Below are 23,372 nucleotides of genomic sequence, written 5' to 3' on the forward strand. Positions count from 1 at the left end.
ATGCGCATGCCTGTTGATCCTGATCTTTGATGAAAATAAAGAATATTATGTGAAAAGTCAGTATCAGCGGAGTTTCCTTCCATCATCGAATCATCGCCTACATCTGGGGAATGAAGAAGAAATTAACAACAATTGTTACAGCACAGGTTTATAAAACTAGCTTTACAAGGCTCAGTATAACATTGCACTGAAAATACTGTGACAAATCTTCCTGTTCAATGATCCTGTACGATAAAGAAGTGATGGGTGAAAGAAGACACAAGGAAGAGGGAGAAGGGGGATTCTTTTTTTTTCACCTCTCCTGAGTAGAGTCAGAGTGTGTGGCGGGGCTAGCCGTGCTATTGATTTCTAATGTTATTCCACATCAACGGAAAACAAAAACCTTGAACCATGCAGACTGTCCCACCTTTCACGTCTCCCTCTCCATCGTTCCTCACTTATTGATCAGATGTCTGCTCGTTAATTAAGACATGACCGCTACTGGCTGGCTGCGCGGTCAGACCTGCACATCTACGGGGCTGCAGCGGGGCCTGGGAATGAGAGGCAGCTAATCCATAAGTGCTAATGTGCTATTTCTCTCATCCCCCATGTCATTCTCTATTTTTCTTTAACCTTTTCTCATGTTTTTCCTTTTTCTTACCTCACGGTTTCTTTCTCTTTTGCTTTTCTTTTTTTTTATACCTAGAATGCAAAAATTGTGCCAAAGTAACCATAAAAATATCACCTTTTCAACAGGGCCACAGGTCTTATGTCAAGATATCAAGACCCTCACTTTTTAAATTTCAGAATTAGACCCCCCAAAAATTACTGTAAACCAGATTTTGTGTCTAAAAACAAAAACCCCAAATAGAGATACAATACTAGATGATTGAGAAATTATTAGAAAAGTTGTCCGCACATTATAAATCTTAAACTTAGGGAGTTTAAAAGCTTACTTAACATAAAAGATATGAAGCATTGAGATTGATCAGTTAGTTATCTGCATAGATGTCGTTTAAAAAGCCTATTCACTTTGAGAACATGTGGCCTAAAAATGTAAGGAATTCAACTCAGTGTGTCAACAGACATTTCATGCAAGAGTAATTCAGTTTCACTACTTACTAAATTGTGTCGCACAATTAAAAATCAAGGAATGCCTTAGCTAGCAAAGACTTTAGTAATGCATCAGTTAATGTTAAGATATATCTGTAGCTCAGTCTGAAAAACAGCCAACAGCGTAAACATTTAAGAATTTAATGCTGTAAGCTGGAAGATAACTGCCAAAAATAACAGTTCTAGGAGACCAAACAAAGTATTAAACTTTACAGCCAATCAGTTGTAAATGTCGCTATCACTATATATACGTACAGAGATAAATGTGTGTTTTTGTGAAATGTAATTTGAAATCTTCTCAGTCTGCATCTTTGCATTAAACAGCATGTTGATCACGTGTCGGGGCAGACATGTCGACTATATTCCCTAATCTAATCAGGTCATACAGCAAGCTAACGTTAGCTTTGTCACTTGGTTCAGTCAGCTATACAACAGTTACACCTGGCAGTTATTAGGTGTAAATATTTACTAGAAACTAATCTCTACTTATGAACTAGTTTGTGTAGTGCAAGCTGTTTAGATTTTGTGATGCATAAATCTCCAGTTAGCAATTTACGTTATGAGTAGGCTAAATTTGAATTTAGACACATGTTTATGTTTCTTACGGACATATTGATCACAAAACCAGAACATTTAATTATTTTTCATTTAGGACAATATGTAATTTTTGATGCCAGCAAGTCTTGTGCATTTTAATACCCACTGAAAATGCCGATTTGTAAACAGATAAGAAAGTTAGAATATCTAATGTTAACATGACTGCAGGCTTGTAGAAATTAAAAAGAGAGAGATGTTTTATTCCCCACTGACTTTCTGTGCTGACAAATGTTAAACTAAAGCAAATTCAAAGGCAGAAAAAAACATTTTATCTTGAACCTTCCCTCTGAGGTCTACATGAGAGCTATTCAAAAGCAATTTGGATACAAAAGAATAAAAGTTTTAGATAAGGTATGAAACATTTTGCTGTTATAATATGCTCCCCAATGTTCCCCTCGAGCCATAGACAAACTCCGTATCTCCCTCTCCCGGTGGGAATCCTGAGCTCATAAAAAGTACCGTATCACACACTTCAACTGTATCTTGCACATAAAAAGAGTCTAAATTTGTAACTCCTCCGCAGTGCATTCACATGACGGGCATCGCACTCCGCTGAACCACATACAGGAGATCTAAACCCCGAGGATATCTGCAGCATGTGTTTTCCAATAGTCGCATATAGAACTTCAAGAGAAAGCAGCGTAATTATATCACACCAGGACATTTACCTCCCTCATTTACACTACTTACATTTGAATATCTTTCTATCCTGAAGAAATAGCCTTCTCGCCACCTCTGTGTGTCCCTCTCCCTCTTTCTGTCGAGCTTTCACTCGAGGCCAGAATGCAGCAGGAGGATATAAATCAATATTCGTCTGTGTGTTTGAGTAAAGAATGTTGTTGAGTAGCTTGATGGAAGTTGTTGATATTTAGTTCAGTGGGTGGAAATGGTTTCAGAATCTTTGACTGTTGCAAAGTATGTGAAAAATTGAGGAGTCATTATTCCAGCAGTTTGCCATCACCTCGTGATGTTCACAGTCTAATTTGTGCAAATATTACAGTAAATCTGTTTCTGTAATTGGGTTATGTTTCAACTACTACAAAGATGACAGAGCATCCAGTCGCACGGAGTGTAAACAGCTTTGTAGCTGGGTTTTTAGTCCAGCCCGTGTTTTTATACTTTTCTTCCTTCGAAATTTTCATATGCTGAAAGGTTTTTGAACCCAACTTCACCCTCATCTTTGAGCAATTTCTGTTTCCCTCCCTTTTGGGACGTTTGCTGCCTCAAATGGATGTGGGGTTTTTTTCTTTTCATGTCTGGTGAAGACTCTGTCAAAGCCTGTTTATTTGAATCAGCCAAAAGTGCCAAAGTTCAATTACTATTTGCATTTTATATCATGCCCACACAGTTACCAGTATATACTACATGGTTAAGTAGTGCAGCACAGGTAGGGACTTTTACCTTTATCGACCTCTATAAGTGACAAAAAGATATTGCATCTTGTCCTCCTGTGTTACACATAATTATAACTCAAATTTGAAATTTCTGAGGTCTTGATCTAACAAGCAAGGCGGTAGCTATCAAGGACACAATATATAGTTTATGGAAATGTTGGGGGTTTTAACGGCCTGAGGAGTTTATATTCTTCAAATACGCATGGTGATTTTTAAGGTTGCTTTGGTATAAATCGCTCATTTTAAAAGCATTTAGTATTTTTCTACAAGGGTTATCCCCGCGCAGCTTCAAGACCATCATGTAGTCAGATAAGATTATCAGAAAATGTAATTGCACTGTTAAATTAATAAAGAAATTTAAAAAAAGAAAAGATACATGCTTTTCGGTGGCTTGTCAAAAACGTCTTTATGGGGGTGTGAACTAAATATGGCTACAGCCCTGCAAGTGAGAGCAGAGATCCAACAGAATCATATCTTGCAGTGTCATTTATTTAGCAGTTGGAAATGTGACTATTTGAGAAGAGATACATTTATATGGTGAAAGCCAAAGTAAACAATGAGTCAACTCTATCAAAAACAGGACACAGTCATTTTTTAGTCATGGACTGGAATCTTCTTTGTTGCTCCTTTAAATGTCTACATTGCTGTCTTGCCCTTCACACACACCACATGAGCCACAAACATGTGCACACACACACACACACAAACATGTGCACACACACAAACTCACTGGCTCTGATCCAGTCTCTCACATACAGTATACACACACACACACTTCCAATCCTCCAAGCCTGTGCCCTGTGAACCATGACAGCTGTAGCCAGCTTGATTGACAGAGTTTGAAAGTCAGGTTCAAGTGCAGGTTCACACGACCCTCAGCGTTTACTTCGCTACCACCGTAAGGTTCTCACCGGCTCTGCCAGCGACTGCTCACTTATCTTCCACCAGATGCCTGTCACATGGCGCAATGTTTTCTGCCAGTCATCTCCCAGTCTCCAGCGTTTAATTAGTGCTCGTTAAGGCCCAGGCTTTCTTTGTAAATAATATATGGAGAGAAAGTACATAAACATAAGCTGTCTCTGGAGGGCCGGCATCCATGAATAGTAAAATCGTCAACATGTCCTTTTGCTACACTTATTGTATGATCAAGCTTTACTTGTAGTGAAACTGACAATGTTGTTGTGGCTTCATGAGTTCAAATGGTGTGTACATGTGTGTGTAGGTTTATGTGTATGTGTCCTCACTTGAGTAATGCGGTGGCAAAGTGTGTTTATCTCTCGTTACATTACAAGTATTAACACTACTTCTCTGAAAACAGATGTTTTATTTGTGCTTTCACCCATCATTGTGTAGAAGGTGAGTGCATGCAATAAGCAACAGTTGCACGCCTCACACGCTTACACACACACACACACACACATACAGTACACCGAGCATGCAGCCGGCTTCCGATTTCCATTTTAATATGTCTTCCTATTGCCGATTTCTTCACGGCTGCCTCCTTGTCTCAGCGGCTTACATCACATGAATGAGACGGCCCTCCACCATGAGGGCTGAGGTGGGATGTGGGGGGTAGACATTACCATACTGTATCCCTACATCAATGCACAACTTCAATAATGGGCCCTGTCATTGAAACAAATCACAGGCTTTCAGTGGCAGTGGCCCAAGCCATGCAAATTCAAATTTCATTTCGCCTCGGCAGAAAATTGAAGCAGGGGGAATTAACTTGTGATCCATTTCTAATATTTCTCCAACAATTTGGGGAGCCCTGGCAGGGCTACTTTATATTTCGATGGGGGACGCAAACAATTTGCTTGAGATGTATTACATTACACCCCGAAGAATGACAAAATTGGCCACAGCGCAGAACGACGAAAACAAGCCTAATCGGACTCTTCAATTTCACGGTGACACAGCCTGGTGTAATGAAGTGACTCTGTGACTCCCCTCCTCTCCTTGTGAAAGAATTCAATGCCATCCAAAATGTAAAAGGAGTCAGTGTAAAGTAACGCTGTCAAACTCATTATGTTAGCTGGATTTGGCTTGTTCCTGCTCAAATTACTGTTGATGTGGGAGACTTTTGTCTTTTCTATCACTACCCCTGGAGTTTGCCAAACCTAGATGTAATCACTTTAGCTTTTGCCTTATGTTAGTTTATGAAACGGAATAGATAACTGTTATGAACCTAAAACTTAGTTAGGTTGCACATTACAGCGTCCCTTTTTATCTGTAGAGCCATTTTCATAAACATTTAACTGTATTAACTCCATATTATTTTTTGATCACATGTGCGCAGTTCGAGCTATATTATTTATTTGAATATACATGAATTATTTAATTTATTCCAAAAGACTAAAGTTTAGCAAACCTGATAATCTTAGCTCCTTTCAATAACGGCCGCAGGATTTTAGAAATACTGGAGCAAACACAATGGGAACAGCCTTTAAATATAGAAAATGTTGAAAATTGTAGATTAGCAAGGCAATTCAAAGTACTTTAAAGTACAAGTATAAATAAGCTAAACTGACATTGAATAGACAGATAACAGGAAAACTACAATTACATTGCAGTAAATACAGTGTGAGTGGTTAGTAAATAAAAGGCAGTGGGAAACAGAAAGGTTTTAAGCCTCTTTTCCCTAAAGATCTGAGAGGTTTGGACAGTTCATAACGGAGCAGCAAGACAAGAAATGTATTTTGGACCTAAACCATTCAGTGCTTTATAAACCAATAGCAGTATTTTAAAAATCAATTCTTTGACACACAGGAAGTCTGCAAATATCTGAGAACTGGATTGATGTGGTCCACTTTCTTGTTCTTAGTAAGGACTCTAGCAGCAGGGTTCTGAATCAGCTGCAGCCGTCTGATCGGCATTTTAGAGAGACCTGTAAAGACACCATTATAGTAGTAGGAAAGATAAAAGCATTGACATGTTTGAGTTAAAACCTGCAGAGACATACTGCAAGTCCTTTGATACTTGACCATTCTTAAGGTGATTGTGTTGTCTAGATTATCCAAATGTATGTCCGAGTCTATAACTACACCAAGATTTCTAGCTTGGTTTGTGATCTTCATCATTCTTCTTTGGCTCCAAAAACAGTCATTTCTGTTTCATCTTTGTTTGGCTGGAGGACATTTAGCCATACCAGGGTGTCCCTTTTTTGAGGCCTAAGATATTAGCACTCATGAGCCAATGAATGTAATTTTTTCCAATAACAGAATGGAAAATTATGCAATGCATCGTTCTCCCAACACATCCAATCACATTGTTTGAGATTCTGTAGTGAAGGACAGAACATTAAGAGACAGGATCCCACAACTAGTTAAATTGATTTTTTTAATTAAATTCTTCCATTTTGTTCCCTGTATAGCTCACATGTATCACAGTGTTCCCTCCTCTCATGTAAAAGACATCATACAGCCTCTCTTTCTCTGTGAGGTGTTGGAAGGTTATTCTGGTTTGTCCAGGTAACACATTGATATTCATCTAAAACTTTCAGCAAGGCCAAAGTTTCCCTCAACTGCCTTGATCTCTCCATATCTGTCAGAGCTATCACCGGTCAGGATATGTGAGGCTCTCCAAGTGTCTTGTCGAGGAAGGTTTCAGGAAACCTCAGTATGTATTTATACAGCATAGAGGCGCATTACAGGCTCTGACCATGGGCGACTTGTGTGAGGGAACAGGTGAGATTTAGAGCTGAGGGAGACTGGTTTGCTCAGTCAGTCTTATCAGTCAGAGTGGCGGTCTTGGGTTAAATCTGTAATGGGAAAAAAATAAAGAAAAGGAGGCTTTCCATTCTAAAATGTCTGCATAAACATTTGCAGGTTTTAGGCAATGGTCTTAAAAAAGTTGCTTTTTTTTTTTAGAAAACATTTTGTAGGAGTTGCTGTTTTACTATTTTTCCAAAGGTAGACAATATGCAGTTTATTTCCCTTATCTTCAGAGTAGTGGGGAATAATACGCAGACAGCCCTTCATCAGTGTATGACCTGGCCTTGTGAGCCTGGGGATTTATACCCTACCACAGGTGCAAACAATCAATTAGGTCAACCACATCATTGCCTCCACAAGGAGAAAGAGAAAGCTAAGTTGAACCACAGGCACCAACATGAAACACCAGGCACATTGTCACTGCATATTGTCTGTTTGCATCAAAAATTCCCATAAAATAATGTGAGATTTATAGTAGCAAGGAGGTCATGAAGTGTAAAAAACAGAGAGCGAAGACCTTATCTCATAAGCACTAGTGTAGTGATTTGCAGCATTTAGGTTCAAACTGGACTACTAATGATTGAAAAGTAAACCTTTGGGGAGCGTCTAGGTTACATAAACCCATTGTTTCAACAGTAATTCAAGGACCATATTTCAACGTGTAGTTGGGACCTACGACACTGAAATATAGTCAGCGAAATGCTGTATAAACGATGGCTATATATAACCAAAATGTCAAAACAACATTTCATCGAAACCTAGCCAAGTTTGAAACGTCTGGCTTGGCTCTATGTCTGCTTTTACATAGACACAGTACTGTTCAACCTCCTTTAACTAAACGTGTCCATCCTTATTATTATGGAATACTATGAATCATTCACTGCATCACTGTCTGTAGCAATGGAATCAAGAAAGTAGCTAAATATGTCACTGTAATGCTAAATGCTGGTTCAGTGAAAGGAATAACCGGATCTCGCGCCCATAATTCACGTAAATTATATATCATGGGACTAGGAATAAGGTGGATAGGTAAACCAAATATCTTTCCATGTTTTTCATTTTTTATTTTACATTTTCAAATAATGATGTCTCTACTGGATGGCCCCAGTTAACAGGACATCACTTATCAGTAACTTTAATCCTGTTACATTCTTTATCTGCTCTTTAGACTATTAAATGTATTATGGCTTTCATAACCATAATTTCTCACCATTCACAGTCATTTATTTAGTTATAGTTATTACTATAACATACATTTCTTGAAAGTCAGTGTGTGGTTCACCTTGAAAATTAGCAAAAAATGAAAGTTTCTCTAACCTGTCAGTTCAGGCTCTTCTGCTTTGAGGTTCTTATTTAACGAGTTCTGTGCTCCTCTCTTGTCTTGGATCAGAGATGCTAGCAGCTGTCACAAGGAAGAATAGCTGTGTTAGACACAGTGAGCCTGTCAACACAGTGCCAAGGAGTCAGGAGAAGCCAAGGTTAGGCAGCAGCCAGAGGAGAAGACACAGGGCACTGCTGCTGTCTAGTCCAGAATATCAACATAAACTAGACTCTCACCTCACCTTAATGCGCAATGTAGAAATGTGTTCTCTGTTACATTCAGCATGCACATTCACAGGCCACAATTTAGTCCAAGACCAGAATTTGTATCACATTATTTACCAGGTGTAGCATGAATCAGATGCAGTGCATTATAATGTCTTCTTTTTTTTAAATGGGAGGATTAAAGAGGGTCATGGCAACACTCATACTTAGATGAAGCCTCGAGTCTACCCTGCTGAATGTAAAAGCTTTGGTCTGTTCAAATTACACAAAAAAGTACATATATTTTCTTGTTTACCTAGAATGAGACTTAACCCTGCAGATAGTGTTAAGATATCTGTCTGTGATATTTCTTCCTCCTCAGCAGATCAACGAAGGTAAAGGGAACTTCATTTGTGGTGTTGACAGCATTCAAACATTTTATTTATAAAATTCAGCAGAGGCAATGTCCTTGTTACTCTGGACAATTCACAGACCTCGCTGTGAACACTTTTCATTGAAACTACTTAAACTACTTATTACTTATTACTACATAATAATAAGTGGGACATTTTTTTCTGGACAGAGATGTTCCTGTAGATTTTTTTAAATGCAATTTTCACTGCTCACCACAAACTTAATTCCATTCACCTCCATTGTATTGAAGTGGAGGCAGGAGTCTCAGACACTGAGATCTCAAATTTTGATTCTGATTCTGAAAACCTGAACAAATAAAATTATAGAACTAGATACCACTGGATGGGGAGAAAATATGCTTTTTTTTGTGATTTTGATCAAGTGACCCTTTAAGTAGTGACTCCTACAACCCCTTTCTTGCACACATAAACACACACATACACCTGAACAATAACAGGCACACACTTCATCCATAACAGTGTTCATTTCATATTTTCTAAGAGCATTTTCACCCCCAGCTGAAGAAATGGAATTGATGGGAAGGACAGAGATGCTGGATGATCTCCAGGGCCTCCTAAGGGAGGGTGACTTGTTTGGATAATGGATAATAACAATTGCTATTGGGCTGTACACGGGATAAAAGGTCATTAAAACTTTATAAAATATGTCTCTGCAGTGGTGCCGGTTCAAAAGCCTGGACATTTAGGGGATCTCTTCCCTCTTGTGACCCAAACCGGGGACAAAAAAACTCTCTGATTTCAATATGACAATGCCAGCGGCAAAAGCATCACATCCCTGAGCTCCCCTGAGTGCACATCCTCTACTCTATCAGTGTGCTACCCGCACCGGTTGGGCCCCATGATCCAAATTTTGCTGGTTTTTAATTAAGTGGAAGGTCAAATCTCATCGCTCTTTACTTCAGGGAGCTGATGCTGTCTGCATGGCAGAAGAGCTACACCCAGTCATTAATTTTATGGAGCAGGGACTTTAATTGATTAAAAAGTTAAGGACTATGGGGAATGTGTGGCAAGAGGCACTAGCATTTAGTTGATGTGAATGTGGTATTCAGTCACACCCATAATGGCAGCTAATATTGCGAGACAGCACTTAACCTGAAGACAGATGGTGATTTTCTTTTATAAATAGGCTTAAGAAGTTGTTTTCACCTCTAATGTTTCTGTAGCTGTGGATATGTCCACAGAACTGCAAATGTGTTGTTTTCGTTTTTCTGGCTTGAATTTAAGATTTTAGTGAGTTTTACGTACTTTGAGTCATAGAAAACAGTCAAAATCCAGTGTAGAATTGCTTAACTTTTCTGGTGTGGCTCATGCTTTTGCTATTTTGGCCATTTTTGTTACCAAGTGAGCATATTTCATCACAGATATTTCAGTTAAGTATTACTCAAAGTGCCCCTTCAGTTTTATTTCTTACATTCCCGATTAACTAATTTTGTTAACACTTTGTAAACCCCCTATTTAGTATTTATAAGCTGTGCCAGACAGTTAATAAATGTTTATAATGCATAACACCCTGTTACATAGTTATAAACTGATATAAGGACATTTTTTGTGCATGTAATGTATTTAAATTTTGAATGATGACAGTTGGAATTATATATATTCATGTCTTAAGTACAATACATTTCTAAATGGTTTTACATACACATACATGTAATACATGCATTATAATACAAGCCAATATTTATTTATTTGAAACCCTGTTAATGTATAAAGGATTTGTACATACATGTATTCGTGCATAATTACTTAGTAAACGTTTATTTTACACTATAGAATTGCAGTAAGCGATTATAAGCATATCTTTAATTCAAATAGATTTAAATATTCATATTTGTAAACAATTCAAACCCTAATAAAGCACCTTTCATTTTTAGAAGAGTAATTTTTTATGAAGACATTTTTACAATAAAATAGTGTGTTAAAATAAATAGTGAGGTTAAAATAAAGTGTTACTCATAGGTTTATCTTACCAGACATCCACATTACTTTATCTTATTCCCTGACTTTTTACTGCTCCTTATCAGCTATGCAGAACAGGCTATATTTTCCCTTGTTTCCCGCATTTATCTATCATTAATGTGAGATGTCACAGTAAGGCCAGGAAGTCAATTAGAATAAATGTATTCCTTACTGCCGCTGTCATTTCTCTGTCTCATGTTCACTGGCGATTGTAGGCAACAGATACCCGGCTCCTCTGTCTCAAATGGGAGAATTCTTTTCCTCGGAAGCACTTTGTAAAAACAAACATAGGCATGATGTGAAACCATGAGCCGCCCAAACCCCTGTGGACGGGTAGTGTGTCAGATCCACTCGATGGTGGCCCCTCCCAACTGTTTCTGTATCACCCCACCAACCTCCCAAGAAGCTGAGGTCACTAGTTGTAACCTTTTACCCTCTTAGGAATAAAATCAAATACAGAGAATTATATTTGGATTATGCGTGGCACATGAAACTATAATATCTCATGTGACAACAGACACGGCCTGTCCTTCCTCTGATAGAGCTCCTCACCGGGAGTAAACACAATTCTCACTAAAATAAAAAAAAGTGATATTCTGAGAACATGCAATTTACTCTCTGTTGTTAGAAGTGAGACTCAAACTGCAAACAACTTCTTCCACACACTTGGAAATACAAGCACGCTTGTTCCATGTGGTCAAAGCGGGGGTGGATTTGGTTGAGTGTTGAAAGCCGTCTGCCTTTCTCTCCTCTCCTGTCAGGAGCATCTGTCAGCTCTGCCACAGTTCTGTCTAATAAACCAGTTCCGCCGACCGGTAGGGTTTCCTGCCTGAAGGCTCCCTTGCCAAATAACACAGTAACTTTGAAGAGAAAGAAAAAAGAGAATTCTCAGGCTGCGCTGCTTCTCTTTATGCTATGAACCCTCTATCAGATCCCTGTTTTGTGCTCAATTAGCGAATCTTACAGAGTGCCTTTCATTTAACTCTCAGAGTGGCAAAAGTGACCTTATTCGCATCGCTGTTCTCTCCACAGGGGCAGCGACAAATGAGGCCTTGTTTTTTTAAAGCAGAGCATAATGAAGCTTTGTGGAGGCACGATCCAAGTCAGATAACCCACCAGGATTTCAGTTTACCCCTGTCAAATAATTTGAAAAGCCTAAATAAACGCCGCAGCAAGGGCAGACTTTGTGTATTCCCTCCAGAGGGCATTGATTCAATGGGTGCAAAAATGATGCCTATTCATGTGTCCGTCTTTTGTTGTTATCTTTCTGTCTCAGGTGCAAGTGCAACCTGCATGCCAACAGCTGTGTGTTTGACAAGGGGAAGCTGGGCTGTGAGTGTGAACACAACACCACAGGGCCAGACTGCAGCCGCTGTAAGAGGCACTACCACGGAAGAGCCTGGAGTGTGGGCTCCTACCTCCCTATACCCAAAGGAACGGCAAATATATGTAAGTATATCAGTATTTCTAAAGTTCGGTAGATATGCAGCTAATTTAACTAGTGATACTGTTGGTGCTGGATGTAACGCACCATTTCCAGTCTGGCTACAGCAGGCACTGGTGTCTGATGAAGGTTGCTATAATATATAACTTTTACTCTTTGCCCTTGAAAGATTGTTGCACCTCTTTATCACATTAGCTCTTTATTTTGTCAAACAGGTATAAGTATGACCCATACCTGAACCACAGGGGTGGCCGATCAGAAACAGTCATCTTTAGAACAGTCAAGTGGGTCATTTTGAAAGGCAGTAATGACAAATAACCTGTTTTGTTATTTAGATATGAGCACTTGTTGGATATATTCTTGCCTGCCTGTTTTGTTGGGATTTAATAATTGATAAGCCACTGTATGTTTCATTCATTCAGTATTAAGTTAACATAAATAGCACTCCTTCCAATCCTTTAACACTGAATTTAGTGTTCCTATCTCAACTCCAATGACAAGTGTGGCCTAATGCTGGGTATTTTTCTGCCTGTTCACGTGGCATCTCTGAAGCAGAAGGTGCTCTTTTGCATTATCCCCATTATAATCTTGGACGGGAGTTGAGTCACATTTATCAAATCCCATGCCTGAGGCAGGGGGCTCATTGCCTCAATAAATCTAATACAGCCACTCAGGGATGTGGTGGTGGACGGCCAGGCGAGGCCAGATGGTGGAAGATCTAGCCCTCTGGTCCTCCGTTCACACTGATTCAGCCTTATAGTCAGAAACTTTCATGGAAGCAGACGGCTGGGATTGACAGCAGGTTTTTCAGATGCTCAGTTTGATTGTCTGACTTGAATCCTCAGACATGGTGCTCTGATTAGATCTGTACAGAGATATGATATTGCAATAGATCCAATGATTTAGTGTGAGTACATTGGTGCAGTAACGGTACTTTTTCTTGCTGTTCTTTGGGCTATTTGTTGATGATGAATTGGAGGATTACCCAATCATATATATGACTATGTGTCTTATGAGTCTGTGCTTGTGTATGCATGTATGTGCACAAAACGATGTGTATGTGTGTGTGTGTGTGTGTGTGTTTGTGTGTGTGCATGCAGGTGCAACACATGATGATTGTGTGGTGAGTTTGTTTATGGGAACGTTTGTGAACTCTAAGGAGATATTGCTGGATTTACCCCTGCACCTCTTCTGTGTTATGAGTCTCCCTGCAATGTGGTGCTCATTGTCAGATTGACAGGCCGTTATTAAAAAATTCAACACTTGGCCGCATCTGCACTGAACTGATGAAACCAACGTCTAGCCATATCAAAAGCAATATTAGCACTTGTTTGGCAGTGGCATAAAATGCAATAATGTTGCACATGGAAGTGACGTAACATTATTGGTCCCTCAGGTGTTGAATGAACACACTTTTGTCTTGAATTATTCTTATTTCTCTCACAGTAAAGCCCAGGTCCCGTAACATGCCTTTATTCATTATGTGAAGCTCATATTTCCTATGAGGATATTAAACATACAGCCCTCGTATCAAGACAAATATGTTGAACGTGCAAAATGTAATTATGGTTTAATAGCTTTCATCTGTCATCAAGTCTTCCACTTTAATCATGAAAGTCATTTATCTCACAGGTAGGAACAGGGCTAGGTCTATTACATATTCAAATCCCTGCACATGCAGATATATGGACATACGTGACCCTCCATCTAATAAATTAGAGCCAAAAATGGAGCCCTGCGTCGCTATGGGCCATAGCTGTCAGCGGCAGAGATTGACTGAGAGTGATTCAAATCCAAGGCTTCCCTAAAAGAAGGAGGAGAAAATCTGTAAGTTACCTGCAGAGCAGAAGAGGAATCACTTCGAGAATTATGTTGACAGTCCACTTTGCAGGGAGCGTCAACTCATCTTGTGTTCCAAAGCAGGTTCACAGGTTAAGAGGGGTTGGGGCTGAGAGTTTGATCAGACTGTAGAATGTGTTTTGGCTTCAAAGGGCAATATTGTTCGCCCTCCATTCCTCACAAAGAACAACTCTTCGTTGGGAATTGCAGGTTGCTTGCTTTCTTGCAAATTGGAGCTTAAACTCTGTGCTTTTCCTGTTGCTGCAGTGTTGTGCACTTGCCAACTGTTGTTGTGAGAGCCCAGAACTGGTAATGAAGTGATGAATGGGTTGCTAACAATATGAAAACCCCACTGAAACATAATCACAGAGGGACAAAGCGGTAAAGCTTGAAAACAGATTCAGAAATTGCACTAATTGTGGGGTAGGATTTGCCCGCTGATTACATAAACGTAACACAAAGATGGTGAATCCACAGCCAAATACTGATAACATATGTTTCAGACAAAGGCTGCATCAAGGTTGCCAAAGTCAGCTCTTGGTTTGATTCAAAGGTGATACAGAAAAATGACCGTTATCTACCTTTAAAGACAAGCAAATAGCAGATGAGGAAAACAAACTGTTTGCAAACATAAATGAAAACTCTGATGAAAAGACTTTTTCTATATTTAGAGTTTTGATTCTGTTGACATTTCGTCACTGGCAGACCTGTTATTATCATCAGAAGAGGGCGGGTGTTGGACAACACAGTGGTCAGGTTCTCTGCAGAGCCATGGCTGCTGTTAATCAGTGGACAGAGTGGAGACCAATTGGACAAGTGTTGGGGGGCTGTGAATTATTCAAGGCACAACACAAACAAAAATGTTTTCTCTTGCAGTTTCGTGACTAAAGTTTCAAGAGTAAAATGACAGGAGTCGTGCCTTAATGAAACATTTTTCTCTTTTCGCAGGTATTCCCAGTAATCATGGACCAGTGCGTAAGTAAGCTTTTTAAATTGGCATGCTGACTAATGGCTTCCTCCCTCAGTGATGACTAACTCTTGTTTGACTGATGATGTTGGTGTGAGCAATTGTGCCATACATTACCATTATCATTCATCAGTATGTTTTCCACAGTGAAAAAAAATCCATCCTAACAGGGCATTTATGTAGAATTACATCTTGATATCCTACTTTTATGAATGTGAGAAAACTTTCCTCTAATGCAGTTTTAATAGTGACAGTTGTTCCCAGACAGTCCTTGAAATAAATAATAAATACTGCATTAGAAACAAATAGAATTTTCTCATCCCATTGACAACATTTCTATCTCGTTAAAAAAAAAAACATTGTAAAGGATTGATTTTCATGATTTAGCCAGTTCACAAATCATATATACAGCTTTGCAAACCATGTTGTCTTATGTTTCATATTTTGTATTTAGGAAATTTGATTTTCCTTCCTTTCTGGGAAATGAATGGAAGCCAATGGCTGATTTCCATATATTTGCAGGTAGCATTAAAAGCATTGAGCAGTTAACTTAATGACCGTGGAGCTTTTATAAATCGCACACCACAAGCAGATTTTAAGAGGCTTTTTGATTTTCATATTGTACTGAAATGAATGGAAATGGACCAATGGAAAACAATGGATATCGGAAAAGTTTCCTATCCTCCAGGCATCAATTGTTTTATGCTTGGAAATACATTAAATCTCTGCAGCATGGTTTGCAAAATGGTCAGCAATAATATTAGTTTGTAGTTAACAAGCTAAAACTTGCAAAAAACACTCATATGGTTTTAGATTAAATGACTTGCTGGTTCATCAAATCCTGTAGGAGTCTTGCATGTTTGAGCTAGTGAATCAGCAGGCACTATTGAGAATCGTTTTCCCCCTTCCACACTAGAATATTTGCTCTAAGCACACAGACAGATATTTGCCCAAAGAGAAAGGAAACCATCTTTTATGTAGGCGTGGTTCCCACCATGCATCCCTACGCATGTTTATGCCTGAAGGTGACTCCTCATACTGGATAGCAGAAGCAGCTACCATATGTACATGTCTCTGCCTTTGTCTTGTGGAAGATTCACTCATTTAAGCTGCATGCACACTATACTACAGTAGTCCATTTATTACTCCAAACACGTGGCAGACATTTTCCAATAATTCTGAGGCAAATCAGCCCAGACAACAAACGGATTATTGTAAAAAACCAGAATCTATGCATGCTGTCCCTGTGCTTTAACTACATAACAGCATGAATTATATGACAACCCAGTGTAACATATAACCTTTCCCATTTTTACACAGATCGAGCAAATGCTTCATCTCTTGGTGTTGCAAATCGTAACCAAGGTAGGCTTATAGGCTTTGTAACTTCAGCATGACATTAACAATACATAGATAGATTTGATTGCTTATTGATTGGCAATTTTTAAAGAAAAGTGTTATATAGAATTTGCAAATAGCAAATAATTTCCCAAAGCCCAGATGCTTTCATCCTGCATGCACACAAACACACGCTGGTCCTTACAAGGCAGGCCTTTTGTTGTGAGAACACTGTAGGGAATGGACCACATGCCTCATGATCAGAGTCCTAACCCCTTTGATCATGCCCTTTTTTTAAATACCCAGAATGCTCTCTGGGGGTGCACCCTTTCTGCCATGTTCACAAGGAAAAAAAGGAAAGAGGAGAAGGAGAGGGAAGGAGAGAAGAGGCTCCAGGGGGGTTTATGTAGATTGATCTCCAGATATCTCCAGTTAATCCTCAGGCCCAGATATCCTGCGTAGTTGCATCTGCACCACTGCTCTCTCAGCCTGAAGAGAAAAAATTAAAAGAGGACTTTCAGGATTTCCACGTTCAACAGAGGGCATTTCCTTCTCTTTTCTGGACTCACAAAGCTGGGAATAAAATGTACCTGTTTGTTGCAGTCAAAGGTGAAAAGAAACCAGTTACTGCACTGGAGCAATTTCCTGATTTCCATATAAAGTGTCATAACACAGTATCAATCTAACCTATAACTATTTCATGAAAAGCTTTTACATGTCGGTGCACTGCATTTGCTGCACTTATGTTAGCACTTCTAAACCCCCATATCAGTATGTGATTTCACAGGAAAAATCCTTTAGTAGGAGAAGTAACATGTTTTAGTGTATGCTGCGGTGTCTCTGAAACAAACACAAGGAAGTTATTTAGCATTTGCCATAATATGTACCATGCAGAGCTGCTACAGATGATTATTTTAAGTTATATTGATTAATCAATCAATATAACTTATCAATAGCATATCAAACATCATAAAATATTGAAAAAAAACATTTCCCAGAGTCAAAGGTGACATGGTTAAATGTCTTTTTTCACCTGCAATGTTATATACAGAGAAAGTGGTAAATCCTCCTATTTGTGGAGCTGGAGGCAGAAAATATTAACAACAAAATATGCTTATTTGCCTTCTTGCCTATCTTAGCTTAGCATAAAGACTGGAAGCAGGGGGAAACAGTTAGCCTGATTCTGTTCAAATATGCAAGATCTAAAGCTTACTAATAAAACACATTGTATCTTACATGATGTACCTCTTTCTGGACAAACCAGCATGCAACTTCCCATAAAACCACAGCTCCCAGTTCACCTACAGATTAAATCAAAAGCAAACAAGATTCAATGTGTTCATTAGGGAGCTTTATTAATGCCGGTAGGCCTATTTTTGAACTTTGGACAAAGCCAGGTTAGCTGTTTCCCTGTGCTTCCACTCTAAGTTAACAGGTTGCATGCTATAGCTTCTCATCTAACTCTTAACAAGAAACACAATCTCCAAAAACGATTCTTTTAATGCAACTTTATAATCTTCTAATTCTGACAAGCATAAACTAACACAGCACTTGAGTTGAGTAAAAGGAAAATCAGGCACTTTCTGTCTTGAGATGCAGTATTGTATCCCTGCCTCTGTCAAGTGGTACTATGCAGCTGACAATTTATATTGAACTTTAGAGCCTCGAGTCATGACTAATGATGAAGCCTTCATGTTAATATGATAACAGGAGGCATGGCTGAACGGGGTTTCAGCTTACCCTGACATCATGGCAAAAGATATTGATTCATGTAATTGAAGCAACACTATTTTGTCTCAGAGCATATAATTAGCAAATCCTGTAACTGAAAACTGTCTCCAGTTATAGTTAATTGCACTGGTGAATCTATAGTTATAAAGGCTTTTCAAAACTATTCAATTAATCACTATGAATATGAATTTTTTCCCTGGAGGTAATTAAACGGAGGTGCTGCTGTCTCTCCAGGGTCGTTCTTGTAAAAAAGAGGATCTTTAATACTGTTTAATACTATTCAGACTCAGTGATTCGTGTAATATCAGAGCTGTTAATATAATTTGATGCATTTAAAAAGGTGGCTATTCAATAGAACTTATTTCTACGACATAAGATCTAGATCTTCCACAAAGGAGGAGTGACAGGGGCTACGGTCCAGGGCGTCGATTTGTGACTTTTAACCCGATATCATGCTGTATCTCAGGGACTTCAGTCGCACAGTGTCTGAGGACATCATCATCCTTGAGATGAGAGGATTAGAGAACTGCATGAGTATGTTTAGGACATAAACAGACTGCCAGATCATCGAAAGAAAAGTCACAATAGAAGGAACAATATATCCGATATAGCATCATAGTAGATGAAATGTGTCCAAATTGACAAAACAATCGAATCAGTAGTGTGTTATACAGTGTGATACAGTACGATAAGACAAAATTACGTTTAAGAAACATACCTTTCAATTGCATCATGCTTCCAGTCACACAAGCAGCAATATGAAATGTAATGCAGCTCTTTGTCTTTCCTACCTAACCCTGCCGTGCTGTTGCTGTGGTGAATTTACTTCATGTTGCTTCGTGCAACACCAGGGCCCAAGGATGGATCTGTCATAACAGTTATACTGCTAAAATGTCACACATCTGACAGAGGTGTTAGGTGCACATATGTCTCAGAGAGAGTACGCTGGTGCATGGCCAGGATTCAGATTGCTCTGTTCTCACTTGCTGCCAGCACAAGTCAGAGAGTGAGTGTTGTCACACATGACAAATGTGTCGACTCCCCTGAGTAAGATAAGGTTGTATGTAGAGAATCATTCAAAAAGCATGATATTGTATTTTTGTTATCTATTATTAAAGAGGCACTTCACTGTATTTACACATCAAGTTTAGTGTCAGAGAGAGTGCTGTCAGCCTATGTTTTCTGTGGCTGGTCTGAAAACATAACCCTTAATGACATCATCAGGAAGACTACAGTTTTTAAGCAGGAAGCCTGTGTTACAAACTGGAAACACTATTGAGTTGCATTATGGGAAATGTAGGATGCAGTGTTTTGGAGACTTGACCTATACTTAAGAGCCTGGGACAACAAAGAAAAATGATTCATGGTTGCAATGTTTTTTTAATCGTTCTCCGCTGAGAAAACAATAGAAATGCAGACACACAGTAGGCAGGAAAAAAAACAATGGCACCAAAAATTACAATATTTGAGAGCTCCCCCTCAATTTCTCAAATGAGGCTTTCTCTTTCTGGGGAGCCGAACTCCCCATAGCTCCCCCTTATTTCAAACCCTGCTTGGGACTAAACGTGAGGATATTTCAGGCTCTGCTGCTTTAATTTTGTCCCCCAATTTTATGGAAGTGAAATGAAAATATCGCTTTTAAACATTATTTCTGTTTCCATATACACCTCTGGCTTTTTCATATGAGATAAAAATCACATTTTATATTTCATATTTCATATTCCAATTCAAATAAAAATGTTTACGTTTAAATTAGGTTTATTGATGATTACTATGCATGTGTAAATACATGTACGTGTTAAGTAACATTTCCCCGAATCATAAATTTGGCTCACTGTGTTGCATTAACACAGAAAAAGCGCCAAGTTTTTATTATTTCACATACCCAGTCACTATGTGAGGTTTTTTTCTGGGTGACACAGAATAATTGACTTATTTTCCACTTTATTTTGTCTTGACAGCAGGGCCCTGTGGCTCCACAAAGATACTGCAGGTTTAAGCCTCTGGACAAACTAATTGGGCTAAAGATGTTTTTGGAAAGACAATGGTCCTGAGGGTCTGCTTTAGGACACGCAAATTATCCTTCAGCCACAGGCAACAAAGTTAATGGGTAGACTAGACAATGGAGACTCAGCTGATCCCTTTGAAATTTTAACCAAAACACACAGAGCAGGTGTTTTCCATTAGCTACAAAATGGGAAAGCTGCTTTAACAGTGTTTGGGGTGTAGCCAGACGGCCATTAATGTTTGAACCCACTGAGGACAGGGCAGCAGCACTCAGATTCAGGAGTTCATTTTAATCCATGCAATGTTCAAGTACAGACAATTTTGCTCTAGTGAGGTTTTCATTTTCTTGGGCATGAGTGAAGTGGCTAGCAGTCTAGATCCTGTCAGGCTTGGACCAAGACTGTTGGGGCCTGAGACATATTTGGGCTGGCCTTAAGCCTATATTGCATGCAGTGTTTTGGGACAGGTTTGGTTTCGGGTTAAGCTTGACTATAAACGTTACAATTAAGGTACAGTTAAACCTGCAATACCTGGGGGGGGGGGGCACTTAAATATTATCACATTTCAAGTTGACATGGCGAACTTGTTAGCAAAAGGTTGTTTATTTACACATCCAGCAGACACAGAGCAACATCAGTTGTGTTTCTGTCTACCTGACAAACACCACACAAAGTCCAATATTCACTCTCCTTTTAGCTCTGTTTTTGGTCTTCACCTGCTCCTGAGAGAAAGATCTGGCTCTTAAGCTGCTAAATGCTGCACTATGTTCACCAGCTAATTTCTTACTATCTATCTACGTGCTGAGCACGTTGTGTACTTTTCGCTAAAAACAGCTGCCTGCCTCTGCCGAAAACAATGCTTTGAATGCGGTGAGAGTCAACCAAAACAGTAAAGTTCCATTGTTATTTTACAAAATATTAAAGTATTACGTCCTTACTTTGCATTGCACCAGGCAATTGCAAAATATGTACACAAAACTGTGTGATTTTTTTACAAAACCCGCAGTACAGAAACTGTCAGTGGTCATGGCAGGCAGGACAGTGCTTTTGAAGGGAATGAGAGGAGTTGACTTTATCAGCAATGGCTGAAGACAGCTTCTAATACACCCAATAATAATACAGTAATTCTACTTCAACCATTTTACCGCTGCACTACTGCCTCTAATTATGAAAATGATCAACATTTGTTCATCACGCTCAAATGCATCTGCACCATAATTATTTTTCTTGTTCAGTATTGATTTGGCTTTTAAAGGAAAATGAATGTAAACAAACAGCTTAATCGTGATATGATATGCAGATCAGGGTCTGTAGTGTGTGTGTGTGTGTGTGTGTGTTTTTTGTGTTTGTTTCAATCTAAATATAAACATTATGATGTCATATTCCCAGCATCAATTCAAAAAAGTTTTGTGTTCGAAAAAAAAAATGTATCCATCTAAAACATCAATTGTAAATGTCAGGTTTTGGTGACAGTCTCTGAATAAAAGAGCAGTGGCTTCTTGCCAGACTCATTATTTTGCACCAGTGTTCATCATACGGAGAGAAATCTATCATGCAACACAGCTTCAGACCTGCTGCATTTTAAGTAAGGAGTTTGACTGACTGGAGGAAGTGCTATATTTGCTCTTATCCTGCCATCATTATCAATCTTTCTATAAATACATAAAAAAAACAGTTGAACACAACAAGGCTGTCGTAAGTGTCAAAAGTAGAGGCAGACGAGGGAAGGAAAGTGGGTTCACCAAAAGAGAAATTTACAACACTTCACACACACATCACAAAATTATTGAAAATCCCATATTGACCCTAAAACCCTATATCCACAGGTGGAATTTCCATTGTAAGAACATACCAGCAGTGGTGTCTCTGTGAAGGGGATGGGAATATTATTAAGTTAAATGCAACACCAATGCCTTTTTAATCAGTTTTGGCAGGAGCAATGATTATTTGTTGAGTTTATTCTGATGCATGAGAGACATTACTGAAAACCAAAAATGTGATTACTATTTATGCAGGGAGAGATATCCAATTACACTGAAATCTCTTGGCAAATATTACATCTACCATGATTTCACCTCTGCCAGCAGAGGGGCTTCCTGGGATAATTGAGTCGTGAGATTTTTGTCTGGAAATGTGAATATTAGCTTACGTAGTCCTAATCAGTCTATATCAAAACAAAGATATGTTTGGTGGCCACTAGAACAATGCAGTCGTGGATATTACCTCCTTTTCTTCCAACAGGGTTGTATTGTTTGTTGTAAGGTTAACCGCGGGCAAGAAAATAATAGCAATTACCTGGAAATGCGTATTTGCACATCAAAGGTAGCGGCGGTGTAGATGGAGCCAGGTATCCATCCCATGTCTTCCCCTCTTTCTGTTCTTCGAGTGTCATTGTGCCAGAGGGAAGCAAAATTTGATTCTCCCGTTCTGCACAGAGGGGCTTTTTCACAATACTCTGGCATCCTTTGATTCACTAATCGTTAATTTCACCTCATCACTGCCATGGTTTGTTTGCTCTTTTGTTTTGCCAGGATTATTTGCCCTAAAGTCCCTTTGGTGCTCCTAAAAATATCCATAAAATGTCTGTCTGTGTTCTTTTGTCTCAAACAATCATTCATGGAGAGGTTTTTCACAGACTGTAGGCTGCATTCTAGCATTCATACAGTATGCGCCCTGGTTGTCTGTCTCCTCTTCCTCTGCGCACTCCTACACAAAAGTCCTTGGCTTCATCCACCCTAATGTGTCAGCTGTGCTCTAAGGACATGCAGACAGGACAAGAAGAGGCAGCTTGTGCCCTGTGAACTTGCCCGTTGATGTTCTCTGCCGCCCTATCACTGAGTGATCTATTAATCACCCCTTCCTGTCTCCCCTGCCCTTTTTGCTTTGTCTCCACAGCTCGGGTATGTGACAACGCGATGCTGCGCTGTCAGAACGGTGGCACGTGCCACCACCATCAGCGATGCCATTGTTCACCCGGCTTCACGGGCGTCCTGTGCGAGAGAGCTCGCTGCCAGGGCCCTGGGGAGTGTGATGACCAATTGTCTGGACGGGCCTCCTTCCATCATCTCCCCATCGGCAGCCCGCTCGCTCTTACCCTCGTAGTGCTCCCGCTATTGATTGTTTCCCTTTGCTGAGAGACCTGAACGGCCTCCCATCCTCAACCAAAACCCTAAGACCACATATGTTGAGACTGAACTCTCAACTTTAACGAAGGACATAGGATGTGTGGACAATGTGCTCAGCATACAATATAAACAACTCTTTTGTATATCCAAGGCCACAGTGGTGGGTGATGACAGTGTTACTTGTGCAACAGGTTGTGCACTGATCTGTT

General features: G+C 39.4%; 1 protein-coding gene across 1 annotated transcript in view; it reads left to right on the forward strand.

Annotated features, from left to right (window-relative positions):
• Window positions 1-23,172, forward strand: part of LOC139296891 (netrin-G1-like) — a 50,861-nt gene extending 27,689 nt beyond the window's left edge. Inside the window, exons 3-6 of the mRNA XM_070919454.1 lie at window positions 11,990-12,162; window positions 14,945-14,971; window positions 16,284-16,328; window positions 22,934-23,172. Of these exons, the coding sequence (XP_070775555.1) occupies window positions 11,990-12,162; window positions 14,945-14,971; window positions 16,284-16,328; window positions 22,934-23,172 (484 nt within the window). The remainder of the gene's footprint in view (window positions 1-11,989; window positions 12,163-14,944; window positions 14,972-16,283; window positions 16,329-22,933) is intronic.
• The last annotated feature ends 200 nt before the right edge of the window (window positions 23,173-23,372 follow it).

The sequence above is a fragment of the Enoplosus armatus genome, chromosome 14 (assembly GCF_043641665.1).
Source record: "Enoplosus armatus isolate fEnoArm2 chromosome 14, fEnoArm2.hap1, whole genome shotgun sequence".
Lineage (NCBI taxonomy): Eukaryota > Metazoa > Chordata > Actinopteri > Centrarchiformes > Enoplosidae > Enoplosus > Enoplosus armatus.